Source organism: Dermochelys coriacea, chromosome 6 (assembly GCF_009764565.3).
Source record: "Dermochelys coriacea isolate rDerCor1 chromosome 6, rDerCor1.pri.v4, whole genome shotgun sequence".
Classification (NCBI taxonomy): domain Eukaryota; kingdom Metazoa; phylum Chordata; order Testudines; family Dermochelyidae; genus Dermochelys; species Dermochelys coriacea.
In genome coordinates this window covers 39,439,252-39,461,499 of record NC_050073.1, presented here as the reverse complement: position 1 = coordinate 39,461,499, position 22,248 = coordinate 39,439,252, and the positions used below count along the sequence as shown (strand labels likewise).

Here is a 22,248-nt window from a genome sequence, read left to right as displayed (position 1 = left end):
ATAAAGAATAAATGGACACACATCAGACATCAAGAATTATAACATTCAAAAACCAGTTGGAAAACACTTCAATCTCTCTGGTCACTCGATTACAGACCTAAGAGTGGCTATCCTTCAACAAAAAAGCTTCAAAAACAGACTCCAATGAGAGACTGCTGAATTGGAATTAATTTGCAAACTGGATACAATTAACTTAGGCTTGAATAGAGACTGGGAATGGATGAGTCATTACACAAAGTAAAACTATTTCCCCATGTTATTTCTCCCCCCCCTTTCCACCCCCACTGTTCCTCAGATGTTCTTGTTAACTGCTGGAATTAGCCTACCTTGCTTGAAAGGTTTTCCTCCTTTCCCCCCCTGCTGCTGGTGATGGCTCATCTTAAGTGATCACTCTCCTTACAGCGTGTATGATAAAACCCATTGTTTCATGTTCTCTGCGTGTGTATATAAATCTCCCCACTGTATTTTCCACCAAATGCATCCAATGAAGTGAGCTGTAGCTCACGAAAGCTTATGCTCAAATAAATTTGTTAGTCTCTAAGGTGCCACAAGTACTCCTTTTCTTTTACTCATACTCAATCAGGCTAGCCAACCCAAGATGGCTCTCAGGGAACCAATTTATCCTAGCCATGGTGAATGACACTGATTGAATTCTGCTTAGTTAGAGTTAAACAAAAATTCTACTTTATAAGGGTGAATTCTGCAAAGCTACACAACAGGATAAGGGTATTGCAATCTAAGGGGTTCACTGTATTTTGTGGTTATATTCTCAAATTTAATGTGCATTAATTTAGGTTTTTACAGAGAAAATATATCTGTTCCGGGTCTAATCCAATCCCCCCTGAAGTCAGTGGGCCTTGAATCAGGTGCTGTGTGTTTTGTACAGCTAATTGTTTTGTTTGCTAAAGATGGGGTACGGTCACATTTAGAAATCTCATGGTTTATGAATATGGATCATATTTGGGAATGTAATTTTCCGCTATGACAAAACTGAAATTACACATTAGCTCAAGAATTCAAGCAGATACAAAGCTGTTTATGCTTTTCAAGTCATACTGCAGAACCCATTTATCTCCATATGAATTATTCCAGTCTCATAAAAGGCAGGCTTTCAGAGTTTATTCTAGAACAGCCTTAAGCCAAATGTTGGCTATGAATTAGAATGTTACTTTAATAGTAACCTAACTTAAATTAAACTGAAAGTTACTTTCAGTCTTGGTCGGTCCGAGGAAACTAAAACAGCATCTCCTGTCCACATTCTATTATGGATCACTGTGATAGTAATGGATAGATCAGTGAGCAGAGAAGCTATTTTAGCTATTAAGTCTATTTTTCAGATTACATGCTGCATGACTAAAACATGACTCAACAGGAATAACGTGATAAGGAAATGTTTATTCAGGAAGTACAATTGACTACAGAATACTTTTGATCTTTTAGCAATCTTCCCCCATTTTTTCCTTGCAACTGTGCTAATCTATGTCCCATTCATGCTATTTTGTGTGTTCAGATGAAGACATTATCTTCTCTATTAACAGCTAGAACGTCAACGATACAAGAAGTGAAATAAGAAGTGAAAATTAAGGACGTGTTACTTCAACACACCATACAGTCTAGTAAAACACAATATCCTTTTAATAAATAAGTTTGGACACTAAAATCAGCATTTGTTCAGTACTGAAGAGTTATATCCCAAGCCAGGCATATTTTATCAAAGAAGATAATGACCTTACAAGGTAGTCAGCAATTCAGATACTTATCTGAGACAGATGGCAGTAGTACCTCCATAATCACAAGAATTTTTCTTAGTTTCTTTCTATTAACTCCAGACAGACTGCAAAATAAGGGGGAAAAGTGAGACCCTCAAATCCAACCCAATCAGCTGTTCAGAGAGCAGACCAATCCAACCCAATCAGCTGGTAAGAGGGGAGACCAAAATGTAAACTTGATAGGATTAACTTCCACACATGCATTTTAATTTGCATAGCTGTATTCTCCTGATATGAATACTCTCAGCTCCAGGAATGATTCTGAATTGACAGTCACAGGTAGTGAAATTTTGAATAGCCAGTCACAACACACTCTTTCATAAGACTCACTGAAGTAGAGTAGCAAATGAGGAAGCAAAAAAAAAAAAAAAAAAAACCTACACACAAATTGTGCAATTCCACCTCTTTATTTTCTGTGTTCCTAAAATCCAGGGACTCTCAACAGCAAGAGATACATAACATCATCCACAGACATTATTTCTGTCCTTAACTCATGACGGTGTGCCCAAGTATTGCACGTGTAGGGACTGATGTACTAACACAGTGCAGCCCCTGCACGTACTCAGTAGTAGTTAAGAATGTACGTTTGTTGGTGATTTTTAACCCATCCTTACTTTAAAAATTACAGAGAGCTTTCAGACCATGCAAGAGGACAGACTGCTAATGTAATAATTGCAATTTTAGAACAAAAAAGGTAATTTCAATTGTTTTTTTAAATTAACCCACCCCCCAACACACATACAATAGCATGTATGCCAGGCTTCAACCCAAAGAGTTTTGGAACAGTTGATATACTGAATTCAAAAGCCATAGTTTATAATGGAAATGCTAATGCATTTACCTATAGCAGCTCCAGCTACTCTAAAGTAAATATTTCTTTAGGGTAACAAAACACATTGCTTTACCCAGTAACACAAGGTATACAAGTTTTATAATACATATTACTGTCTTTACTTGTACTCATACTTCTCTTTAATATAAAGCTCTAAAAACAATTCTCTACTATTTTACAATTAAATTAAAACATTTCCATGATTGGCCTAACTACTGATTTTGGTCTAAATATTTTAAACATTAACCATTCCATAAAAATATACAGTTCAAAACATGGTCCCACCAGTAAGAAGCAGCCTTCTGAAACAGGCTAACGATACTCAACCATGCAATTCAGTGCTCAATATCATCTAATTGATAAATATTATATGCATTTCAGACTCTACTCTCAAAAATCTTTAGAATATTATCTTTAAAGTCTTACAATGCTTACAAACATCCAGAAAGGGTTCACATTTCTAACTTGCTTGTAGCAATCATGCAAGTGTTATTACTTATACACTGGGCTAGTTAAGCATAAACTTCATGCCATTATTTTTAAAATTTTTAACATTTACCATCTTTCATACAGTGGAATTAAGTTTTCAACTGACTTCATATTGTTCCATGTGAACACAGATTAGAGATGAGCCAGACACTCAGAACTGTACTTTTCAGTTTAAGCCTCTAAGAACTAACTTGTTTACAGTCAGTAGGATGCACTTAAAGCTGCCTTTCAATTGAACAGATACTCAGTGTACTGTCAAGCTACCTCTAGATGTATACTAAGAGGTGAAGTCATTACAAGAAAGGGCACAATCCAGAACTTGGTAGATTCCAAGAAATATGTAGCTGTTCAAAAATGTAATAGTCTTAAATGTGCTTAAAAAAACACTGCACCACAACAGAGAGTCATTAGCCACTTCACATCTGGTGGCATCTGATCTGCAGATTTCCTTGTTCCTACCCCAAAGCAGGTAACACCACATTCTCTATTCATGGTATATTATGATGCTGCTCATTCTGGACTAGGAACCAGAAGAATCAGATTTCTCTAAATTAGAAGTAGCTAATAATAAATCACGTTTTGTTAAAATACAATGTTATCAGTATTTTTCTTCTTTTGGAATCCTACAGATAATTTTGTGAGGTTTGTTAACTTTTGCAGGTCACTATAGCTGTCAACCAGCATATCCCACACCACTGTTTAGTCTCGCAAAAGGGAAAATCTTTATTAATTTAGGTATTAACTGCCCCCAATCCTGTGTGACTCATCTCTATAAATGATAGGATTGCAATTGGATAAATTCAAATCCCAGTTAGGACAAATACCTTTTAAAACAAGAAGTGGAAAAGTGAGGGAAATACATATGAAATTCTTTCTGCATTGCATTAAATATATTGTTCTTTTTTTTTGAATATGAATAGACATGGATACAATCAAGATGAATAGCAATCAATATACAATTTTTCTCTAACTGCTCAAAAATTAGTATAAAATAATATAATTATAGGAATGATTGTTCCAGATTTTTAGATGTCAATTATTTAAAAAAAATCACTAAGTGAATGTTCATTGTAAATTATTTACAGAGGGTAACAAAATTTCCAAGTTAACATTTATCATTGAGTTATGACCTAACACATATGTAAAAACAATGCACTCATCAAAAATTACAAAATCCAGTACTTATTACCAACTACACAATAAGTCATGATTAGCTTTATGTAGCTGATGTACAGTATGCTTTTAAGAAGAAAAGTGCCAAAAGCTTCATAAGTAAAAGTCTTTGATTTTTAATCAGTAAGCACAAATTTTTTTGAAGAAGACTTTCATCAATTTTAAAGTAATGCCAAATGAAAATCTTTAGAAAAAAAGTTACAAATGTAGAAGTACATCTTATTAAAAATGCATTTAAAAAAGTCTATAAATTTGTCTCACAGTTAAAGATTTATTTGCAAAAGATCTGTCAGAACAACTGGATAGAAATGCTTGTGTAAACTATTTTTCAAGAAGCATTTGGGTGTTTTAGAACTAAGCAATGTTAATAATGAAGGCATTTATAAAATTGCAAACAGATTTTTTTTTTTTTAAAAAAAGGATAGCATCTTTTATAGTTTAGGGCAGTTCATGTTGTTAGGTCACAAATCAAACGGTTAATTGTAAAACCGAGTATAATTTTCTCCATAAATTATAATGTACAGTATTAGTTCTGTTGCCTGCGTTTTGCCGATCTCATTTTTCAAATCGTGACTCCATCTCTCCAGGACCTTTGGGTGTAACGTACAACTAACTTAACCTTTCCTTGAGCTGCTTTCAGCAGTTCTACTGCTTTTTCATGGTGTTCTCCTTCAACGCTCTGTAAAGCATAAACCATTAAATACTACATTAGCAAAGAATACAAGTGTTGCAGAAGATTCTTTAGCTCCTTTGTTACACAAAATATTTCCATTCTAATAAACCAGAAGTATGGCAGTTTTGAAACTGTAATGCAAGGGGCGCTATCACCCAGTTGAAGACCTGAAGCTTCAACAAGACACCAAACAAATGGTGATGGCAGACTTTGTGTTTTCTTTTCTAACTAGTGTAAAAAAAAGTAATGTGGAAATGAGTGCCAAGCAACTAATTTATCATGAGAGACAGGGAACAAGCAGACATACTGAGAGTCCCTAGATTTTATGTTCTACACACAAAATAAGAGAAACATTTTAAAACATGGTCCTTTAGGTTTTAAAGTCTACATTTAATAGAATTTATGATATTTTCCCTCCAGACAAATAGTATTTAGCAACTTCAACCCACCACTGCATCCGTTATAAGATCCAGGCATCATATGTTTTATCATTAGTCAGCAAAGTTATTTCTCTCAACTTTATTATAGTTATCAAACACAATGACATTACTATCCCAAGCCTACCTCCCACTGCTGCTATTAGAAGCTAGAAGGCAGGTGGTGTACCTGTTGATTGGAGGGTTTCCCCGTTACTATAAAGTTACTTACAAAAAGAAAGACAACAGTTAAAAAAAAAAACACCAAGTTATTTCTCTTCTATCAGATTTAGAAAATGTGCTTGGATATTTCATTTTTTGTTATTCAGTTGGATGCACAAGTCGTTCTCTTTTTGAAATGGCATGAGAAGCTTGTAAGGATATATGGGTGTCAGTAAGAGATTTGAAAAAAATCAATTGCAAAATATGTGAGATTGCTTACAGTTTCTAAACTATGTCTATACAAATATATTGAATTCTGTTGTAAACGAACAAAATATACTAAATGTTACTAGTATAAAAATTCTGGAAATGTCCATTAAAAATATTTTAATGGACAAGAATCTAGTTTTCAAAATATTCTTTATTAGTTAGGTTCTGGCAAAGGTATAAACATTAAAGCCTTTGCAACAATACACTGAACCTTGTAAGTGCTAAGTGTGACAGATATTGCAGCCACATGCAGTGTCTTTGGTCAGCATATTGCATTAAATTTATTAATATTTTATGTATTATTTTGAGCCAGAGACTGTATGCAACTCAATGGGAGAGGGTTACCAGAGGCCCTTCAGGAACTAAAAGGGGTGGGTGGGTGTGTGTGTGAGAGAGAGAGAGATTACTACAGTTCCTGAGATTGTAAACAGTTTGCATATACTGATCCAGGCTGCATTTTTCCAGAAACTAAGAAACAAAGAAAGGCCTTTTGGTATAAACGGATGAGCTTGAACTGACTTGGGGTCTTCTTTTTGATTCAACAAACAGGCAGGAACTTGAATCCAGGGGAATTTCAATCCTTGGTCTGAAAGGTTGGAAAGACTTTGGTCTACTGAGGCTCCATAAAACAGATGAGCAATTCCTGGTATGTTTAGTGTGGGGTTTAAATCTATTTATTGTTGGGGATTTTTTTTTTTAATGTTTTCTCTGCAATGCTTTTGACCTAAGAATAAATGTATTTTGCTTTGTTACAGTGCGTGGTCACGGGTTAACAAAAAACAAAAAAAAAACCAAAGCAAAACAACACTGCCATTGTCCTCAGAGAGAAAGCAATGCACAGGGCAGAGCCTTACGCAGATTAGCTTGCTGGAGGTATCACAGTGTAAGGCAGGCAGCTGTACAGCCTAAAACTCCCCATCAGAAAGGAGAGCCATGAATCTCCATCCAAGAAAGGTGACTAGTAGGAGCCTGAAATGGTAAGTGTGCACCCTTGAGGGACCGCAGAGGGGGAATACAGGTGCAGTTACTCCTGAAACTGTGACTCTAAGTTAATTCTGAATACAGTTATTAAAAACAAGTCTGTTGCATATATATATTAAAATGTTAGGAACGTGCTCAGAGGCATGAGAAAAATATTTTTTCATTTAAAATTGGTAACATACAACCAACGTATCTTGCATGTGCATGCACACACATCCCAATTTATTGTTATAAATATATATTTAAATTTATGCCCACTGTCTGTTAAGCAGGGTGGGGTTTGGTTTTTCTGGAGTGTCTGTGGGTGAAGAAGGCAGAAGAAGCCAGTTGAGGCTTGTGGATTCTGGTGTCAGTTCTCTACTAGTCTCAGTATATTTTAGAGCAACTTGGGAATTTCTATAAAGATACACTGGCTAGCCCAAGGAACCATGGTACCCGCACAGAACAACTGTAGCACTTTGGCCATGACCCCTTCCCATTCCATATGCTGGAGGCTGCAGAACCAGGTGACTTTAAGAGATGACTATGCCTGCTGGGGATGTCTCCATGTTGGGGACATCTAATAGCTCTCCAATTAGCTTTGCATCACAAGAGTGGCTCTGGTTACAGACTACATGATTGAATTAAAACCTAATTCATAAAATAAGATTAGGTATGTACAAGTAGTTACTAGAGCCTGAATTTTAACGAGTACATATAGATTAAAAGCACAATCAAAATTTGTGTAGTTCACTCAGAGCTGTCTGACAGTATCTGAGGAGCAAGAATTGTTCCATAAAAATATACACCAAAATAATTTAAAATCCCTTTAGCAGTCTCATTTTTCTCATCACACAGAGGCCGCAGATTGGTATTTTGTGTGTCGTGGCTGAATTTAAAAAAATCAGTGACTGAGTTTAAAGTACATGCTCCCTTTTATAAGAAACTGGAGGAATGGTTTTTAAAATCTCAGCACTTCAGGGAAAAAATCACAGTGCCTGCAAAAATTACTTTATAGCTTGCACTTTGTCACAGTTTCATTCTCCAGCAGCATTTTTATCAGGACAATGACAACATCAAAGGACCGTCACATTATCTTGCCTTAGATTGAATGGTTTGGTACTTACCTTACAAGTTGCAAAAATTCACATTATTAAAAGTCTGCAACATCAGGGACACATGTAGCAGAACCACTTTAACACCACTGTAACTAGAGCTGAATGAATAATTGCTTTTAGGTTTGGTGGCCAAACCAAAGAAATCCAAAAAAAATTGCAAACTAAAACCGATCCCCCCATCCCATTTCTCTTGCTGAAATAAAAAAAGCAAAAAAACCTCTCTTTGGTCAGTTCAAAATGACATTTTGAAATGGTACAGGCTGATTCCAAATAGTTTAGTTCAAAAATTTCAAAAAAACCATTTTGACTTTTGAAATTTTTTTTTTTTCCCAGTTTTTATTCAGCTGAAGCTATTCACTGGATTTGACCCCAATTTGCAAATAGTTTTGGTTGCACGAAAAGAGCATTTTTCAGCAAATTTACTATTTGTTGAAAAAATTCTGTCCATCTGTAACTGTAAAACTATTTCATAAGGCAATAATACAGTTTGCTTCAAAATAGAGTACTTAACATCTGACTTTATTTATCCTCCCATGCTCTGAAATACTGCCTCAGGTAATGGTATACTAGTATTACCATTTAGTGAATTCACGTACAATTGCAAAGCATAGTCCAAGAACTCTTGTTGTACTCAAGTTTTTGTCTAATATCCTAATCTTGCTAATTATGAATCAACTGCAAACAGCAGGATGAAATTTCTATCACTTTGCCAACACTAAAAAAGGCACCAGGCTTATGCAGACTACAGTCTCTATACACCCTCAAGTGGACACAAATAGTTACTACAACTGAAAGTTAAAGCCAATTCCTACCACTCCGTTTACAGAAAGCAGCTGGTCTCCACGTTTCAGTCCCCCATGTCTATCAGCTATACCGCCTGGGATAATTCGAGAGATATAGATCGGAGAGTTTTGCTCTTTGCCTCCCATAATGTTGAATCCAAGACCTTCTTCTGTTTTTGGCAGTTCAACAACTCTGGGATGTGAATGACCTTCACTGGCAGCAAATGCAGCAACTGTGGCCTATAAGAAACAAAACTATTTAATTTTTCTTAAAATCAGAATCTTAGAAAGTCTCCATCTCTTATACTCAGAGGTGGTAAGCATCTGAAAAGGTTTTTGAGACAGACAATTAAGTAAACATAATGTGTTTCCTAGGTACCAACATCAGAATACGAAAACTAAGGGGCGTTTTGAATAAAATAAATATGAATGTCATTTTAAATAACAAGTCTTTCATATCTTGTTTATTCAACTTACAGATTAGCAGGTCATATCAGGAGGAGACATCTATATCACCCTTTTTGTGACAAACTATTACATTCTATTTAGTATAGACTTTTACCTTTGCTGTAGCATTAGCTCTCACTTCTGGGCTACTGCTGATGTCCACAGTTTCATATACGTGCTCATATACCTTTAGGACAAAGTTATTTAGTAGGTACATAATTTAATGGGAATAATGAATATATAGGTTTTCTGCTTAGATGGTGTGACAAATAATCTACTGTGTTAAATGTGTGACAAGAGATCAATACTTCTGCTGCTACTCTCAAAATTGCATTTCCTAATTTACTGAAAAAGGGTATGTGCCTGAAAGAGGATGAATCTGCCCTATTGGAAAGTCACCTCTAGCTGACGCCATGTCTATACATAAAGCACTGTAATGGCACAGCTGTATCGACGCAGCTGCGCCGCTGCAGCACATCTGGTGAAGACGCACTACGCTGCCAGGAGAGCTCTCCAATTGGCATAAAAAACCTACCTTCACGAGCGGCAGAAGCTCTCCCGCAGATATAGTGCTGTGCACAAGAGCACTTATGTCAGTGTAACTTATGTCACTCAGGGTGGAATATTCACACCCCTGAACAAGAAATTTTGTAGACACAGGCTGTATCGTAGACATAGCCCGAGACAGGACTGCGATAGTAAGTCATACTTTCCCCTGGGCCTACTGAATGGGCCATTAAAGTACAGAGAATATTACCATTACAACAAAATAGCACTACTATCACCCAAACCAAAAGCAATAGTTGGATCTGCAGCTACTCCCAGCCATGCCCACACACCTGGAAGAACCATTCCGAGTGCAGGTAAGGGAGTGAGAGCCTGGGGGAGATAATAATTAATACTAGAACAGAATGTTAATCATAAGGTGGAGATAGAAGGGCGTTCAGATCTGTACTGACTCAGAGCTTGTCTTCATTACTAAAAAAAAAAAGATGCATTTTTTACCTCAGGGTAACTAATGCACATGAGCTATCCCATAACAATACCATGAAGACAAGACACTTTCATTTTACTGCAAAGTAAACTCACTGAGGTCAAACTCTGGCGAGCTTACCTTGTGGTAAAACTGAAGTGTCTTCCCTGTGTCTTTGCCTTGTGATAGCTCATGTGTTAGTTACCCTGAGGTAAAAAAAACAGCCTCCTCTCCCACCGCCGGCCTTTTTTTATTTTTTTGTAGTGAAGACAAGCCCTCACTTGCACTGTAGGGTACAGATGCTTGTAGCTGACAGGAAAGTCAAACCCTCAAGTTCTCTTTCCAAGAAAGGTGTGAATTGTTAATTGGCTTTCTGTAACCTAAGAATATATCCTTATCTAGGTTACTTTGGGCCAAAATTTAAATCTAAGTATGTTAAGACAATTGTTCATTTTCTTTTAAATCCTTCCCTACTTTTTTTTTTTATTTTAAATAAAAAATTAAGCCCCAAAGTTTGCAGATAACAGATTTGAGGTCAAATTAAAAAGTAACTCAAAACAAACTCTTGTAGCAGCTAGCTTTGTTCCTGCTTAGCAGGTACAACTGTACATATGTTAGAAGCCGGCATATATCTGGTATTTTTGGTAGCTATTTGTTTATGTCAGGTTAACTTACCTCCCTCACAGCATTACAGAACTCACTTTGAAGGACCCTTTGCAAAGCCTGCAGTTTTTGTGGTGGTACTTCTCCACTCCTCTGCAATTTTTCCAGCAACTCAATAGCTCTGCAGATGTCTGGGAAAAGATAGAATATTGATAATGATGAACACCTGACTTTTAATCAGATAACGTTCTTTTAGGGCATTCATGCGCACACACACACGCCACCTTGTAAGTCAGAATTAAGGATGCTTAAATGACAGGTTTCAGAGTAGCAGCCGTGTTAGTCTGTATTCGCAAAATGCTTAAATGCGTTTCCTTTAACAAAAATCACTAAATACTACTGAGAAGACACCAGTTAATGCATCAACATCCAGGCCCTCCCTCCTCCAATGACTCCTTGCATATCTCATCTTCAAGATCCATATATGTTGAAATCTACTTGTCCCTCTGATCCTTTGAACCCATTCCTAGCTGCCTTTACCACTTTCCATGCCCTGTCAATGTGTGCTTTTTATGGTCCCTGTCTCATTGTCTATTCTACTTTGTTTAAAATCAACATAGATCAATATCGGCATTCACATGGAATGGGGAAGGCAACTACACAGGGTAGAAAAAAAAGAATTGAGCAGAAGAGCTGGTATGGGTATACTGGGTAACAGTGCACACTGTTTCAGTTACCCTGATGATTTATCTACTCTCCATCAGTAGGGAGACCCACTGCCCAACATAGCTTCCTGGTCACTGCATATTCTGACTTCCTTGCCTTCCTGGCTCTACCTGCCTTCACATTTACAGCCCCTACCAACCTCTGAGTCTTGTTGCCTCTATGCCACCCTTCAATCCATATTTATCCACTGTGACAGAATCTACCCGTGTTCACACTACATACTATTGTAATCATTTTTGTACAAGGCATGTCTTGTAACCATTTTGACTTTTATGTCTCATTACTTGTATTCTCTCTCTTTGTAGTTAATAAACTTGTTTTATCTAATCCAGTGTGTTCAAGTTGAAGTGCCTGGGTAATGCCATTTGGGGTGACAAGTTATGTGCATATGATTCCCTTAAAGGACTTACAATATTTTGTACTCTCTGGGAGAGGGCTGGGCTGTACAGTATAGATTTCTAGTAGAAATATGAGACTGGGGGTAAGTTGGGGGTGACCCTGCAGTATAAGCAGGGCTGGTGAGAGCAAAAGTGTAACCCAAGTGTGGTTGGCAGGCTGCAGTTACACGTAGATGCTAAGGGTGTGGCTTGCAAGCTAGAAGGCTATTTGTGAGTGGCCCAAGTGAGAGCTACTACACCAAGACATTGTAAGGCACCCAAGGTTGCAGGGCAGGGGTAATACAACTGCTCATTAGTCTGGATTGTACCCTGGTATGTCACCCACGCATCTCATCCATGATAAATATTGGCAATGGGAGCTCCTGTCTGGCAGATCCGAGATCTACTGTGACAAACCACCATGGCTTTGCTAGATGGAGGAATTACTTGCACGGCAGAGCTACAAGTTTCACCTGCCAGGCAACTCTGTACAAGCCTCCCCCACTACTTGCCTACATTGTTAAGGCTGAAACATGATCAGAGGTGGCAAAGAGAATCCTACAGGAAAATTGCCTGAAAAAGCAAAGTTCGTTGCTCGGCTTATTTCAGGTGGTGGAATCACCTATGGATTTTCTGAGTAGATTTCTGGTCCAACTGACTGCTAAAAACAGCTAAGGTCTGTTACTGGGCAACACTGGCCCTTAAGAGGAAGCCGGGCCAAAGTTGTGTCATCAGCTCACTTCAACTGGGCTTAAAGGGGAGAGGAGGAGGGGGGGAGAAAGCTGGTGAGTCTGAGAAGCCTGAGAGCACTGACAGAGAGATAGAAAAAGGCAGGTGAGAGCTGTCTGAGGAGGAACAGACCCAGGAAAAAGAAAAGGAGTACTTGTGGCACCTTAGAGACTAACAAATTTATTTGAGCATAAGCTTTCGTGAGCTACAGCTCACTTCATCACGAAAGCTTATGCTCAAATAAATTTGTTAGCCTCTACGGTGCCACAAGTACTCCTTTTCTTTTTGCGAATACAGACTAACACGGCTGCTACTCTGAGACCCAGGAAAGAGAAGCAGCAGCAGAGGAGAGCTGGTAGAAAGCCATTGAGAAGAGCAAAAAGTTGATGGTGAGGACTGACCAGAGCTGCGGAAAACCTGTCAAGTTAAAGGAGAGCTTGTGCAGAGGTTCCTAGGAAGAACCACCACCACCTGAGTAGGAGAAGCTGAACCCAAAACAAGAGTTGATGCTGGAGAGTGGATCTCAGAGCAGGAATAGGACTCATAAGCAAAGAGGCTTGGATGCGTGGAACACTGTGGGAAGAACTCCTTGCAGCAGGCTTGAGTGGGGGGCTGCAGGAAGCTCAGCTCCAAACAAGGGGTTTGTCATGCAGAAACATTCCCTGAGCTGGGGTATGACTCACAGAAAGGGAGGTGTGGCTGAGTGGAACAGTGTGGGGAGTTCTATTGCAGGAGCCCTGTCTCAGGGCTATGGGATGAGACTTATGGGAGAGAAGCAGGTCTTGGAACTCTCAGGCAGAAGACCTGGAGAGCAGGGCCCTGGAACAGCAGCTAAATGAACCATGATAGAGTGGTTACTGACTCTCAGATGGGTGACCTAGGAATCATGACCTTTGAATGGGATTAAAGAGCTGATGGACTGCAACCTTCTTTTACTTCAGGGCTTCAGAATGCTGGTTTTATCATGAATTCTGTGGACTACTGCTGCTATACAGCACCATTCACTAGGGCCAGAGACAGATAAAAATAGCTCTCTCCTTTCTGTGGGCAAGATGCTACAGAAAGAAATTGTTACATGGGAGATAGTTCACCTCACAATGACTTCACAAATATCTGCCTCATTTACCTTTGGTAAATGAAATAGCCAAACAATCATTCATTTTCTGATATAGCTGTAAAACTAATCTGAAAAGTTTTCAAAATAAATCACTGTTCAAAAATGTATAGTGTGGACCTTCTAAAAATGAAACCTACATCTATCTCTGAGTTGTGAAGAATATGTATTAAGGTTAGAACAACCAACAAGAATGCACTTTTATGTAGAAAACCATGATTAAATCGAGTCTTCCTGACTAATGATTTAAATCAAATCCACCCTGCTTTCACAGGACGCTTACACCCTTCCAGTTTTACAAATACACAGGGGAGCAAAGATCAGAAGTTTTCCCTCATGCAAATCTACATATACATACAATACATTACAGCTTTATTTATAAACTATTCATTCAACCACAAATGCAATAACTTTTGCACAAGCTTAAAGGAATTTAGTTATAGGGAGAAATTAGGCAGAGAATGATAAAACTTATTTTTAAGGACAGCTGATAGCTCCACCTCTTCCAAACAAAGCTTAAACAGCATAGTGTGAAAGAGTACCTGAAAAGTTAGATTATTCTCTTTGTGACACTGGCAGACCAGATGCCAGCTCTTGCCAATGCTTTAGGCTGCAGCTGAGCACTGACAAAGTCATTGCTGGAAACCAGTCCAGCTCACCTGCATGTTAGTATGATTAAGATAAGTATTGGACTTATAACTATCTGTCTGGACTTTATGAATTACTAGTAAATTGCTAAACATATTAATCCTACTTATAATGTCTGTATCCCATGCTAGAAGATGATATTTAAGTATTTGCTATATAGTTCAGAGCATAACCCACCAAACAAGAAAAAACTTAACCTAGTACTAAATCCTATGAAAGATGATTTCCTCTTGCCCATCAGGAAGGGCTATCAAAACTAAATGGGCTATTGTGGAACATCACAATACAAAATGTTGCTAATTGTTCCTGCACAGGCTATGTGCAAAAGGGCTCATCCCATCATCTTGAATTCTGGAAGAAGGAAAAAAGGATAGTGAACAAGAAAATTTGTCATCTCTTTGCTGTTTGAATTCTGACAGGGCTGGAGCTAGGAAACAGATGCAGAGATCCCCCATGGTCAACCTGGGTTAGTCCCAATAGACATTCAGTGCCGACAGATTGGTACAACTCTGTCACCTTTTGAACCCATAGACTGTAACTAATTTGTGTGTGTGTGTGTGTGTGTGTATGTGTATATATATATATATATATATATATATATACATACACACACACACCCATACATAAATATATACACACACACACACACACACACACACAGGATTTATTAACTATTCATTTCTCTTTCCTGGTTAATAAATCCTTGTTTACTTTAGGATTGGCTACAAGCAGTTGTCTTTGGTGTGATATCTAAACTACCTATTAACCTGGGGTAAGTGACTCATCTCTGGGGAGCGGAAGCAACCTGAATCTTTTGTGATCTTTGGTGTATGGCAACTATCACTAAATCCAGCTTGCCTGGGTGATAAGATAGACTGGAGTGCCTAAGGAGACTGTTTGCGACTCCATGGTAAGACTTCACAGTGTTTCAGGGATTCATATTTGTTACTGGGTTGGTGAAATCTAATTACTGCTGTGGGAATTGTGCACCAAAAAATTAAAAATTCTGTGCGCAAGTTAAAATTCTGCAAATGTTATTGTTCAAAATAATACTGTATCATCTCACCAGTTTCAATTATTTTGGAAATTTATTTCAAAATATCTGTCAGCAAGTATGTCTGCAACAATACAAACACCCACAAAAATTCCCTCAGGAGTAACGAATTAAAGAAACCCCTATGACAACTCAGTTCCTATTTCTCTGCCCCCTCCCCGCCCCAGCCCAGACATTCACACTCCCTACCCTCCAGAGGCCAGCTGCACATTTCCCCCCTTCCCCCCGACACTCATACCCCCCAAACCCCTAGGCCAGCTGCAGCCCCCCATCCTGACCCAGACATTCACACCCTCTACTCCCCAGAGCCCAGCCACCCCCGCCCCCACAGCCAAGACACTCACATCCCCTATCCCACAGAGACCAGGGATCCAGAGCGAAAAACATTCCTTTGCTGGGTCCCAGGCTTGCACGGAGTTTCCTGCACGCTGTCATCCTTCCTTCAGTGCTGGGAATTGTAGCTGCTGGGAACCCTCCAGTTCCCTCCTCCTCCCTCATCTTTGTCTTTTATTTGCACGCCGGGCTATACCAGGTTCAGCGGCCCCCAGTAGCAGCCAATGTCTCTGTAGCCCATTTTGGGGTGGGGGGGATTTCTGCAAAATTCTGTATTGCACAGTAGCACAGAATTCCCCCAGGGCTATCTAATTATAGAACACACATCCAATTTGGGGTGTCTGCCCTGCTTTTGACAATCTGCCCTGAGGTTGGCACTCTGTCGTGAACCACTCCAGACAGTGTGATGCTCTTTTAATGAACATTTAAGGTTACAGAACCAGTCTTAGAATACCTGGAAATATAAATAAATAAATAAATATTTTTAATACATGCAAATTTGATTTGGTTTAATTTTTTTCAATATCAAATCAGGCTCTGTTAACACGTTCCTCCAACACAATAAAAAATTTCCCACCAGAATCAAACACTGTATAAATAATTTCATTATATAACCATAATAGTACTATTACATGTGCTGTGGAGTATAACATTCCTTTCTGTAGCAAGTCTTCCATTGTTTGCACTTCATGCTGTACTAGACTGAACTGTCCATCCCATCTAAAGCATTTATAATCAGATTACTAATATCTGGATGCCTAATACTCTACTTTGAAACAATTTTTTTTTTTTTTTTTGCCAAATGGATATCGTGCTAGGGTTTGACTACCTTCTCTTCATTCTTTAGTTTCTACTATTCAAGACAGAAACCTGATAAGTTTTTTGTTTGTTTTTTTTTTTTTTTTTTTTTTTTTTGCAAAAAGCTCAGAAGACAGACTAGATCTTCTCTGGTAAGGTATTCCATAGTCTAGGAGCTGGAACTGAGAATGCCTTGCTTCCAGCTCCCTGAAATTTCATTCTAGGAACTCAATTTCCATATCCCTCTGAACGCAACTGTGTTGGTCAGTCAAAAAAAGGCAATCTCTGAAGGACCCTGGCCCCAGCCCAAAATGCGTTTCAAAGATTAAACTAAGGATGCAAATAGGGAGCCAATAGAGGTACAGGGCACTGATGTGATGTTCTTTTGGTTGTAAGTTCCCCAAAAGAATGGAGAGGCCACACATTGTGTTATACAAGGTGGAGTAGGATTTAATTTATGTCTGTAGAATGCTCAGAACGTTCAGACACTAATTTTGAGATCCAGTGTGTCTTTTATACAAGTACAGAGTAAGGGGCAGTACACAACTGTATTGCCCCAAAAGCAGCTCAAGCCTGGTTGATACATAAATTTTGTACCATTATAATTATTTCATGCACCCAGATTCTAAGGCCAGAAGGGACCATTGTGATCATCTAGTCTCATCTCCTGTATAACACAGGCCACAGAACTACCCCAAAATAATTCCCAGAGCAGGGGTAAGTTGATTATTTTTTTGTCAAGGTTCAAATTTCTTGATCAAGATATAGTCAAGTTCCAAATTCCAGAGAAAAATAATAAAAATAAGAATAATGATGAGTAAATAAAAACATTTTGGGGTCTATTCAAAAGTGTCTGGAGGTCCAGATTTAGCCTATTGACTACCCTTATCCTAGAACCTATCTTTTAGAAAAACATCCAATCTTGATTTTAAAATTGCCGGTGATGGAAAATCTACAGCCCTTGGTAAATCGTTTTAATGGTTAATTATCCTCACGTAAAAATTCACACTTATATCTGGTTTGAATTTGTCTAGCTTCAATTTCTAGACATTGGATCGTGTTATACCTTCCTTGGCTAGACTGAAGAGTCCTCCATCATCACATTCCAGCTTCCCAGGTAGGTACTTAAAGTAAGCTACTTATAAATTAATCAAGGCACCCCTTTACTTCTTTTTGTTAAGCTAAATAGATCGAGCTCCTTGCATCTATCACTAAAAGGCACATTTTCTAATCCTTTAATCATTCTTCTGGCTCTTCCCTGAATCTTCTTCAGTTTAACATCATTCTAGACTTGTGGACACCGGAATTGGACACAATATTCCAGCATGGGTCACAGCAGTGCCAAATAGGGAGTAAAACAAACTCTCTATTCCAACGTGAGATTCCCATGTTTATGCATCCAAAGATTGCAATGGCCCTTTCATCCAGTTAGGGGGCGTGATTTTTTAAAACAAAAATAGTTATACAGGTGTAACTGGTATCCAGAGAGTGAATGCTGATATTCCAAGATAAGCACTTTTATGCTGGCATATCTTTTTTCATACTAATACAGTTAACGCAGTACAACTTGTGTATAGACAAGGCCTCAGTCCCAATCTCTCCAGATTCTCTGGAGAGGGAGTAAACTGAGCTAGGTCTACAACTGGAACATCATGCCTTCCCAAGTGTAGCTATGTCTCCTCCACTCAGATCCTGCCCTATTCTGCCCCATTCACTCCCACCCACCAGCATGAGGTTGAGGAGGTGGGGGAGATACAACAGTTCTATAGAGCCTTCCTGCACTGCTACCCATAATGTGGTTAACTGGGCACTTTGTGCTCCCTTTCACTGCCACACTAGGTATGCCCCAATTCGGGCCATTATTCAAAACAACAAGAGACTAAATTGGATACTGAACTGACTCAAAAGGGGCTTTAATGAAAAAAGGCAGCAAATTAAAATAATTAACAAAAGCAATGTGACACCAAACCCACACCACACTATTTAAAGGATGGATTTTATTTGCAGCAAGAAGATTTTCTGATCATCACACGCACTTTAAAAGTGAATTTTTGGTGACTGTGGTAGGCACTAGACTGACAATCCTGGAGGCAAAGTTAACTAGAGCAGAGGTATATTAAAGACAGTAGCAGTGCAAGGTTCTCTACACTATTCTACTAGTGCTACCACTCTAATAGGTAACCTCAAGGTGTGAGAGGTTAGTCTCTCATCCTTGGCCGCCAGTGAAATTGCTAAAAAGGATGTTGGTTGTGATTCAAGCAAGAGAGAAGAGATTTCTTCTATATTTGCCTCTGTATGCAGTATCGTAGCCATGTTGGTCCCAGGATATTAGAGACACAACGTGGGTGAGGTAATATCTTTTATTGGACCAACATCTGTTGCTGAGAGAGAGACATACTTTTGAGTTTTCAGCTCTTTTTCAGGTCCTGAAGCTTGTCTCTCTCACCAACAGAAGTTGATCCAATAAAAGATATTAACTCACTCACCCTTGTCTCTCTAATATGTGCCTCTGGATAGCAGATTTAGTCCTGTTGCTAGTAAATGTGTGGTAATTTTTTAAAACATTTTCCCTCATTTCCTAGGTTACATACCAATGCCCTGTAATCAGTTATTCCCTTACCTTGATAATGATATCATTTAATTATCCAAAGCCAACACTACCAAAATTAACAGAGGTTGGTTATTTCTGCAAATAGTGCTGCCCGTCAGTAGATGTCATATATACACACACATAACTATAAAGTACTCTTTTCCCCCCTCCTTTCTTAAGAGGTAAGACCAACATGCAAGAAAACATAAAATAGTTATTTTGTTCCTACTAGATAACTCTGCATAGGTTTGTTTGTTTTCATGGATAAAGCACAATGGCAGGGTAATGAGGTGGAGTAGGATGCTGCCCCAGGTTTTACCAAGAGCAGCTAATCCCATTGCCAAAGCAGCTGCTCTAATTCGCAAGCTTTGGGGGAGGGGGACTGCTACAAGTGATTTATTTGTGGAACAGGGAGAAAAGAAGAAAATAATCAGAAAGTTTCAAGAGCTGCATTCTGACGTAGACAACATATCTGAACAATATATGCATTTACTCTCTCTCACACAAATATATTAACTTTGAGTTAAGACTATCTCATAAATGCACATTAGTAAAAAGCAATGAAATAGGCTGTTAAGTTATCCACACTCCCGCCCATTTCCTTTTCTCAACTTTAACTACCTCCTTTCCATCACCCAAATCCCACTGCAACCCAAACAATCAATATTCAGCCTAATGCCAACCACTGATTATGCATTAATATGTTCAGAGACTCAATGTGGGATTGATGTGACTTTCAAAAACTGCACTGTACCTGTACAGGATTTTGGATTGATGTGACAGACATGGTGCTAGACTGAAAATATTCATTAGAGAAGGGACTTGAACTTGAGTCTCTCTCCTTTCAGGTGAGTACCCTGAGCATTATGCTACAAACTCTCTCAAACGGTGTCTCTCTCTTGTTGACCCAATGGCTATTTAAGTATTTTCTACAAAGTGGAACAGCTTCAACAGAAGAGATAGACAGCCTCATCCCAGAATCCACCATAGCCTAGTGGTGAGGTACTCACGTGAGTTAGAGATGGGGGCAAGCCTATGCTCTGACTTGGGGCTTTGAAGCAGGGGACCCACATCCCGGGTGAGTGCTCTAAGCACTGGACTATTAGGTATAAGGTGGAGTACAGGCAGAAGCACCACCACTCCTTCCCCATGATAAGCTTACAGCTTTCTATGAATCCCACACTTAGACTATGTCTACACTAGAGAGCTTACAGCTATACCAATGCAGCTACGCTGCTGTAAGATCTCTCCTGTAGCCACTCTGTGTCAACAGGAGGACAGGTTTCAGAGTAGCAGCTGTGTTAGTCTGTATTCGCAAAAAGAAAAGGAGTACTTGTGGCACCTTAGAGACTAACACATTTATTTGAGCATAAGCTTTCGTGAGCTACAGCTCAGTTCAACAGGAGAGCGCTCTTCCATTGACATAATTAAACCACCCCAATGAGCAGCGATAGCTATGTTGGGAGGGGGAGAAGCTTCCCCCCCCCCACATAGTGCTGTCCACACTGGTGCTTCTGGCAGCATAACTTATGTCGTTCAGGGGTGTGGGTTTTTTTCCACACCCGAGCAACATAAATTATACCAACGAAAGTGGTAGTGTAGATGTAGCCTTAGGTATTTAACTCTCCCATGTACTGTACAGGCCTAGGCACCTAATTCCACTTAACAACAGGGTGCCTATAAATCAGGTGCTGCAGTGTTCAGGTTGAATCCTAGCCTGGTTGGTCAGGATGAGTGGAAATAATATGAATTGGGAAGGGTGAGAGAGGATAGGAGAGAATTACTTAAAGTTGAATAGATGGTTTATTAAATGATGTAAATGTCTATTTCCTTGTTTATTGCCTCTTTCACTCATTCTGACAATCTATCAAGTTTAATTCAAAGTTGAGAAGCTTCCTATGTGTAAAATTCCTTCTATGGCTATCCCCCACAAGCTGTGTGCAAAACACTATCCAGTAAGACACAAGTCCAGGATGGAGCGGATGGGGAAATTCTAACAAAACTGTAAAGGGGAAGTTTTTTTCCTCACTGAAAAATCAAACTCAGCCTTGCAGACATTCACTTAAGTGATGAAAGCCAAAAGGAAAATCCGGGTCTAAGATTATCATCCGCGGGAGCCTGATGAGAAGGAATTAATTGCCTGCCTTGGGGGTAATTAGAGGAACCCAGAGACGTGTTTGGGGGGAGAGGGAGAGAGAAGAAAGAAAAAGAGACTAACGGTTAAAATGTTCCTGCTGCTCCAACCAAGACTTCTCGCCTCGAAGATGCGCAAGGACAATTCAAAGGGCCCGGGAGGACTTGGCTCGGGAGAACGAACAGGGCCCCGCTGTGCACGCACTAGAAGACCCCAATGCGCCCACCCCCCGGGGCCGCCGGGCACCTCGGCGCTCGCCCCGCCCGGCCAGCGCAGACGAACGTCGCTCTGGCACTCCGGGGGGGGGGGAGGGGAGGTGTCACTGAATTGCCGCAGCCAGGAGGGCGGTGGGGAGAGGGGCCCACCCAGGGCTCCGCCCCCTCGGACCGCGCCCGCCCAACAGCGCTGCCCGGCTCCGCTCCCCGTCAGGAGCCAGCGGGCCGGCCCCGAGCGCGGCCGATGCGCCACCCGGCGCGGGGAGCCGGGCAGAGCCCCGCACGCAGCTCCCGGCCGGTGGGGGTGGCCGCTCTTCCCCGGGGAAACGGCGGCGAGGCTGGGCCGGAGCCGCGCTCACCTCGCTCCAGCCGCACAGGTTCCCCCAGCGCCGCCATCTTCTCCTCGCTCGCGCCCGCACCCGGAAGTGACGCGCGCCGCGCGGAAGGCCAAGGCGCGCGGTGGGGGGGGCGGGGCTCAGCCGCTGCCTGCCGGGGCCCGGGGCTGCTCCCGCAGCGCGATCTTGGTGCGTCTGTGTCCACGCCCGCCCCTCCAGGCCCTGCGGCCGCGCGGGCTCCGTCCCAGCGCCGGGGCGGGCCGGAGGCTTCGCACCTGGGCTCCCCGCGCAGCGCGGCGGGGGAGGCGCACGGACGGTGCATGCTGCTGCGGTGCCCCCGCTGTGTGTCGGCGGCCTGGGGGAACCCTAGGGCACGTCCCCGCGTGCCATGAATCCCAGCGCAGTGTGCGTGATGTACTCACTGTGTGTGTGGGGCAAGGGCCTTGCGTGGTGCTTGTGTGTTGTTAAAACCATCTCAGCCAGGGGTCCAAGGAGGACAAACGCAGGGCGTGCCTTTACTTCTCTGTA

General features: G+C 40.4%; 1 protein-coding gene across 2 annotated transcripts; it reads right to left on the bottom strand.

The window, feature by feature from the left end:
• Positions 1-2,163: 2,163 nt before the first annotated feature.
• LIN7C (lin-7 homolog C, crumbs cell polarity complex component) lies at positions 2,164-21,912 on the bottom strand. Of its 2 annotated transcripts, XR_005293556.2 has the most exons (6): positions 21,745-21,906; positions 10,740-10,858; positions 9,207-9,278; positions 8,675-8,884; positions 5,501-5,579; positions 4,836-4,942 (listed from the first exon to the last, which is right to left on the bottom strand). XR_005293556.2 is itself a non-coding variant. In XM_038405891.2 (5 exons), exons 1-5 carry the CDS (start codon positions 21,779-21,781, stop codon positions 4,826-4,828), a joined length of 555 nt encoding a protein of 184 aa, XP_038261819.1. In that variant the 5' UTR covers positions 21,782-21,912; the 3' UTR covers positions 2,164-4,825. The 2 variants fall into 2 exon arrangements, 1 of the variants encoding a protein (XP_038261819.1); XM_038405891.2 differs by lacking the exon at positions 5,501-5,579 and having other exon boundaries at positions 2,164-4,942; positions 21,745-21,912.
• Between the last annotated feature and the right edge of the window lie 336 nt (positions 21,913-22,248).

Bases quoted from the DNA above. Each gene is read 5' to 3' on its own strand.
- LIN7C (XM_038405891.2), bottom strand. From the start codon at position 21,781: ATGGCGGCGCTGGGGGAACCTGTGCGGCTGGAGCGAG. The intron at 10,859-21,744 runs GTGAGCGCGGCT...ATCTTTTCCCAG, and splicing joins ACCTGTGCGGCTGGAGCGAG to ACATCTGCAGAGCTATTGAG. The intron at 4,943-8,674 runs GTAGGAATTGGC...TATGCTTTACAG, and splicing joins TGCTTTCTGTAAACGGAGTG to AGCGTTGAAGGAGAACACCA.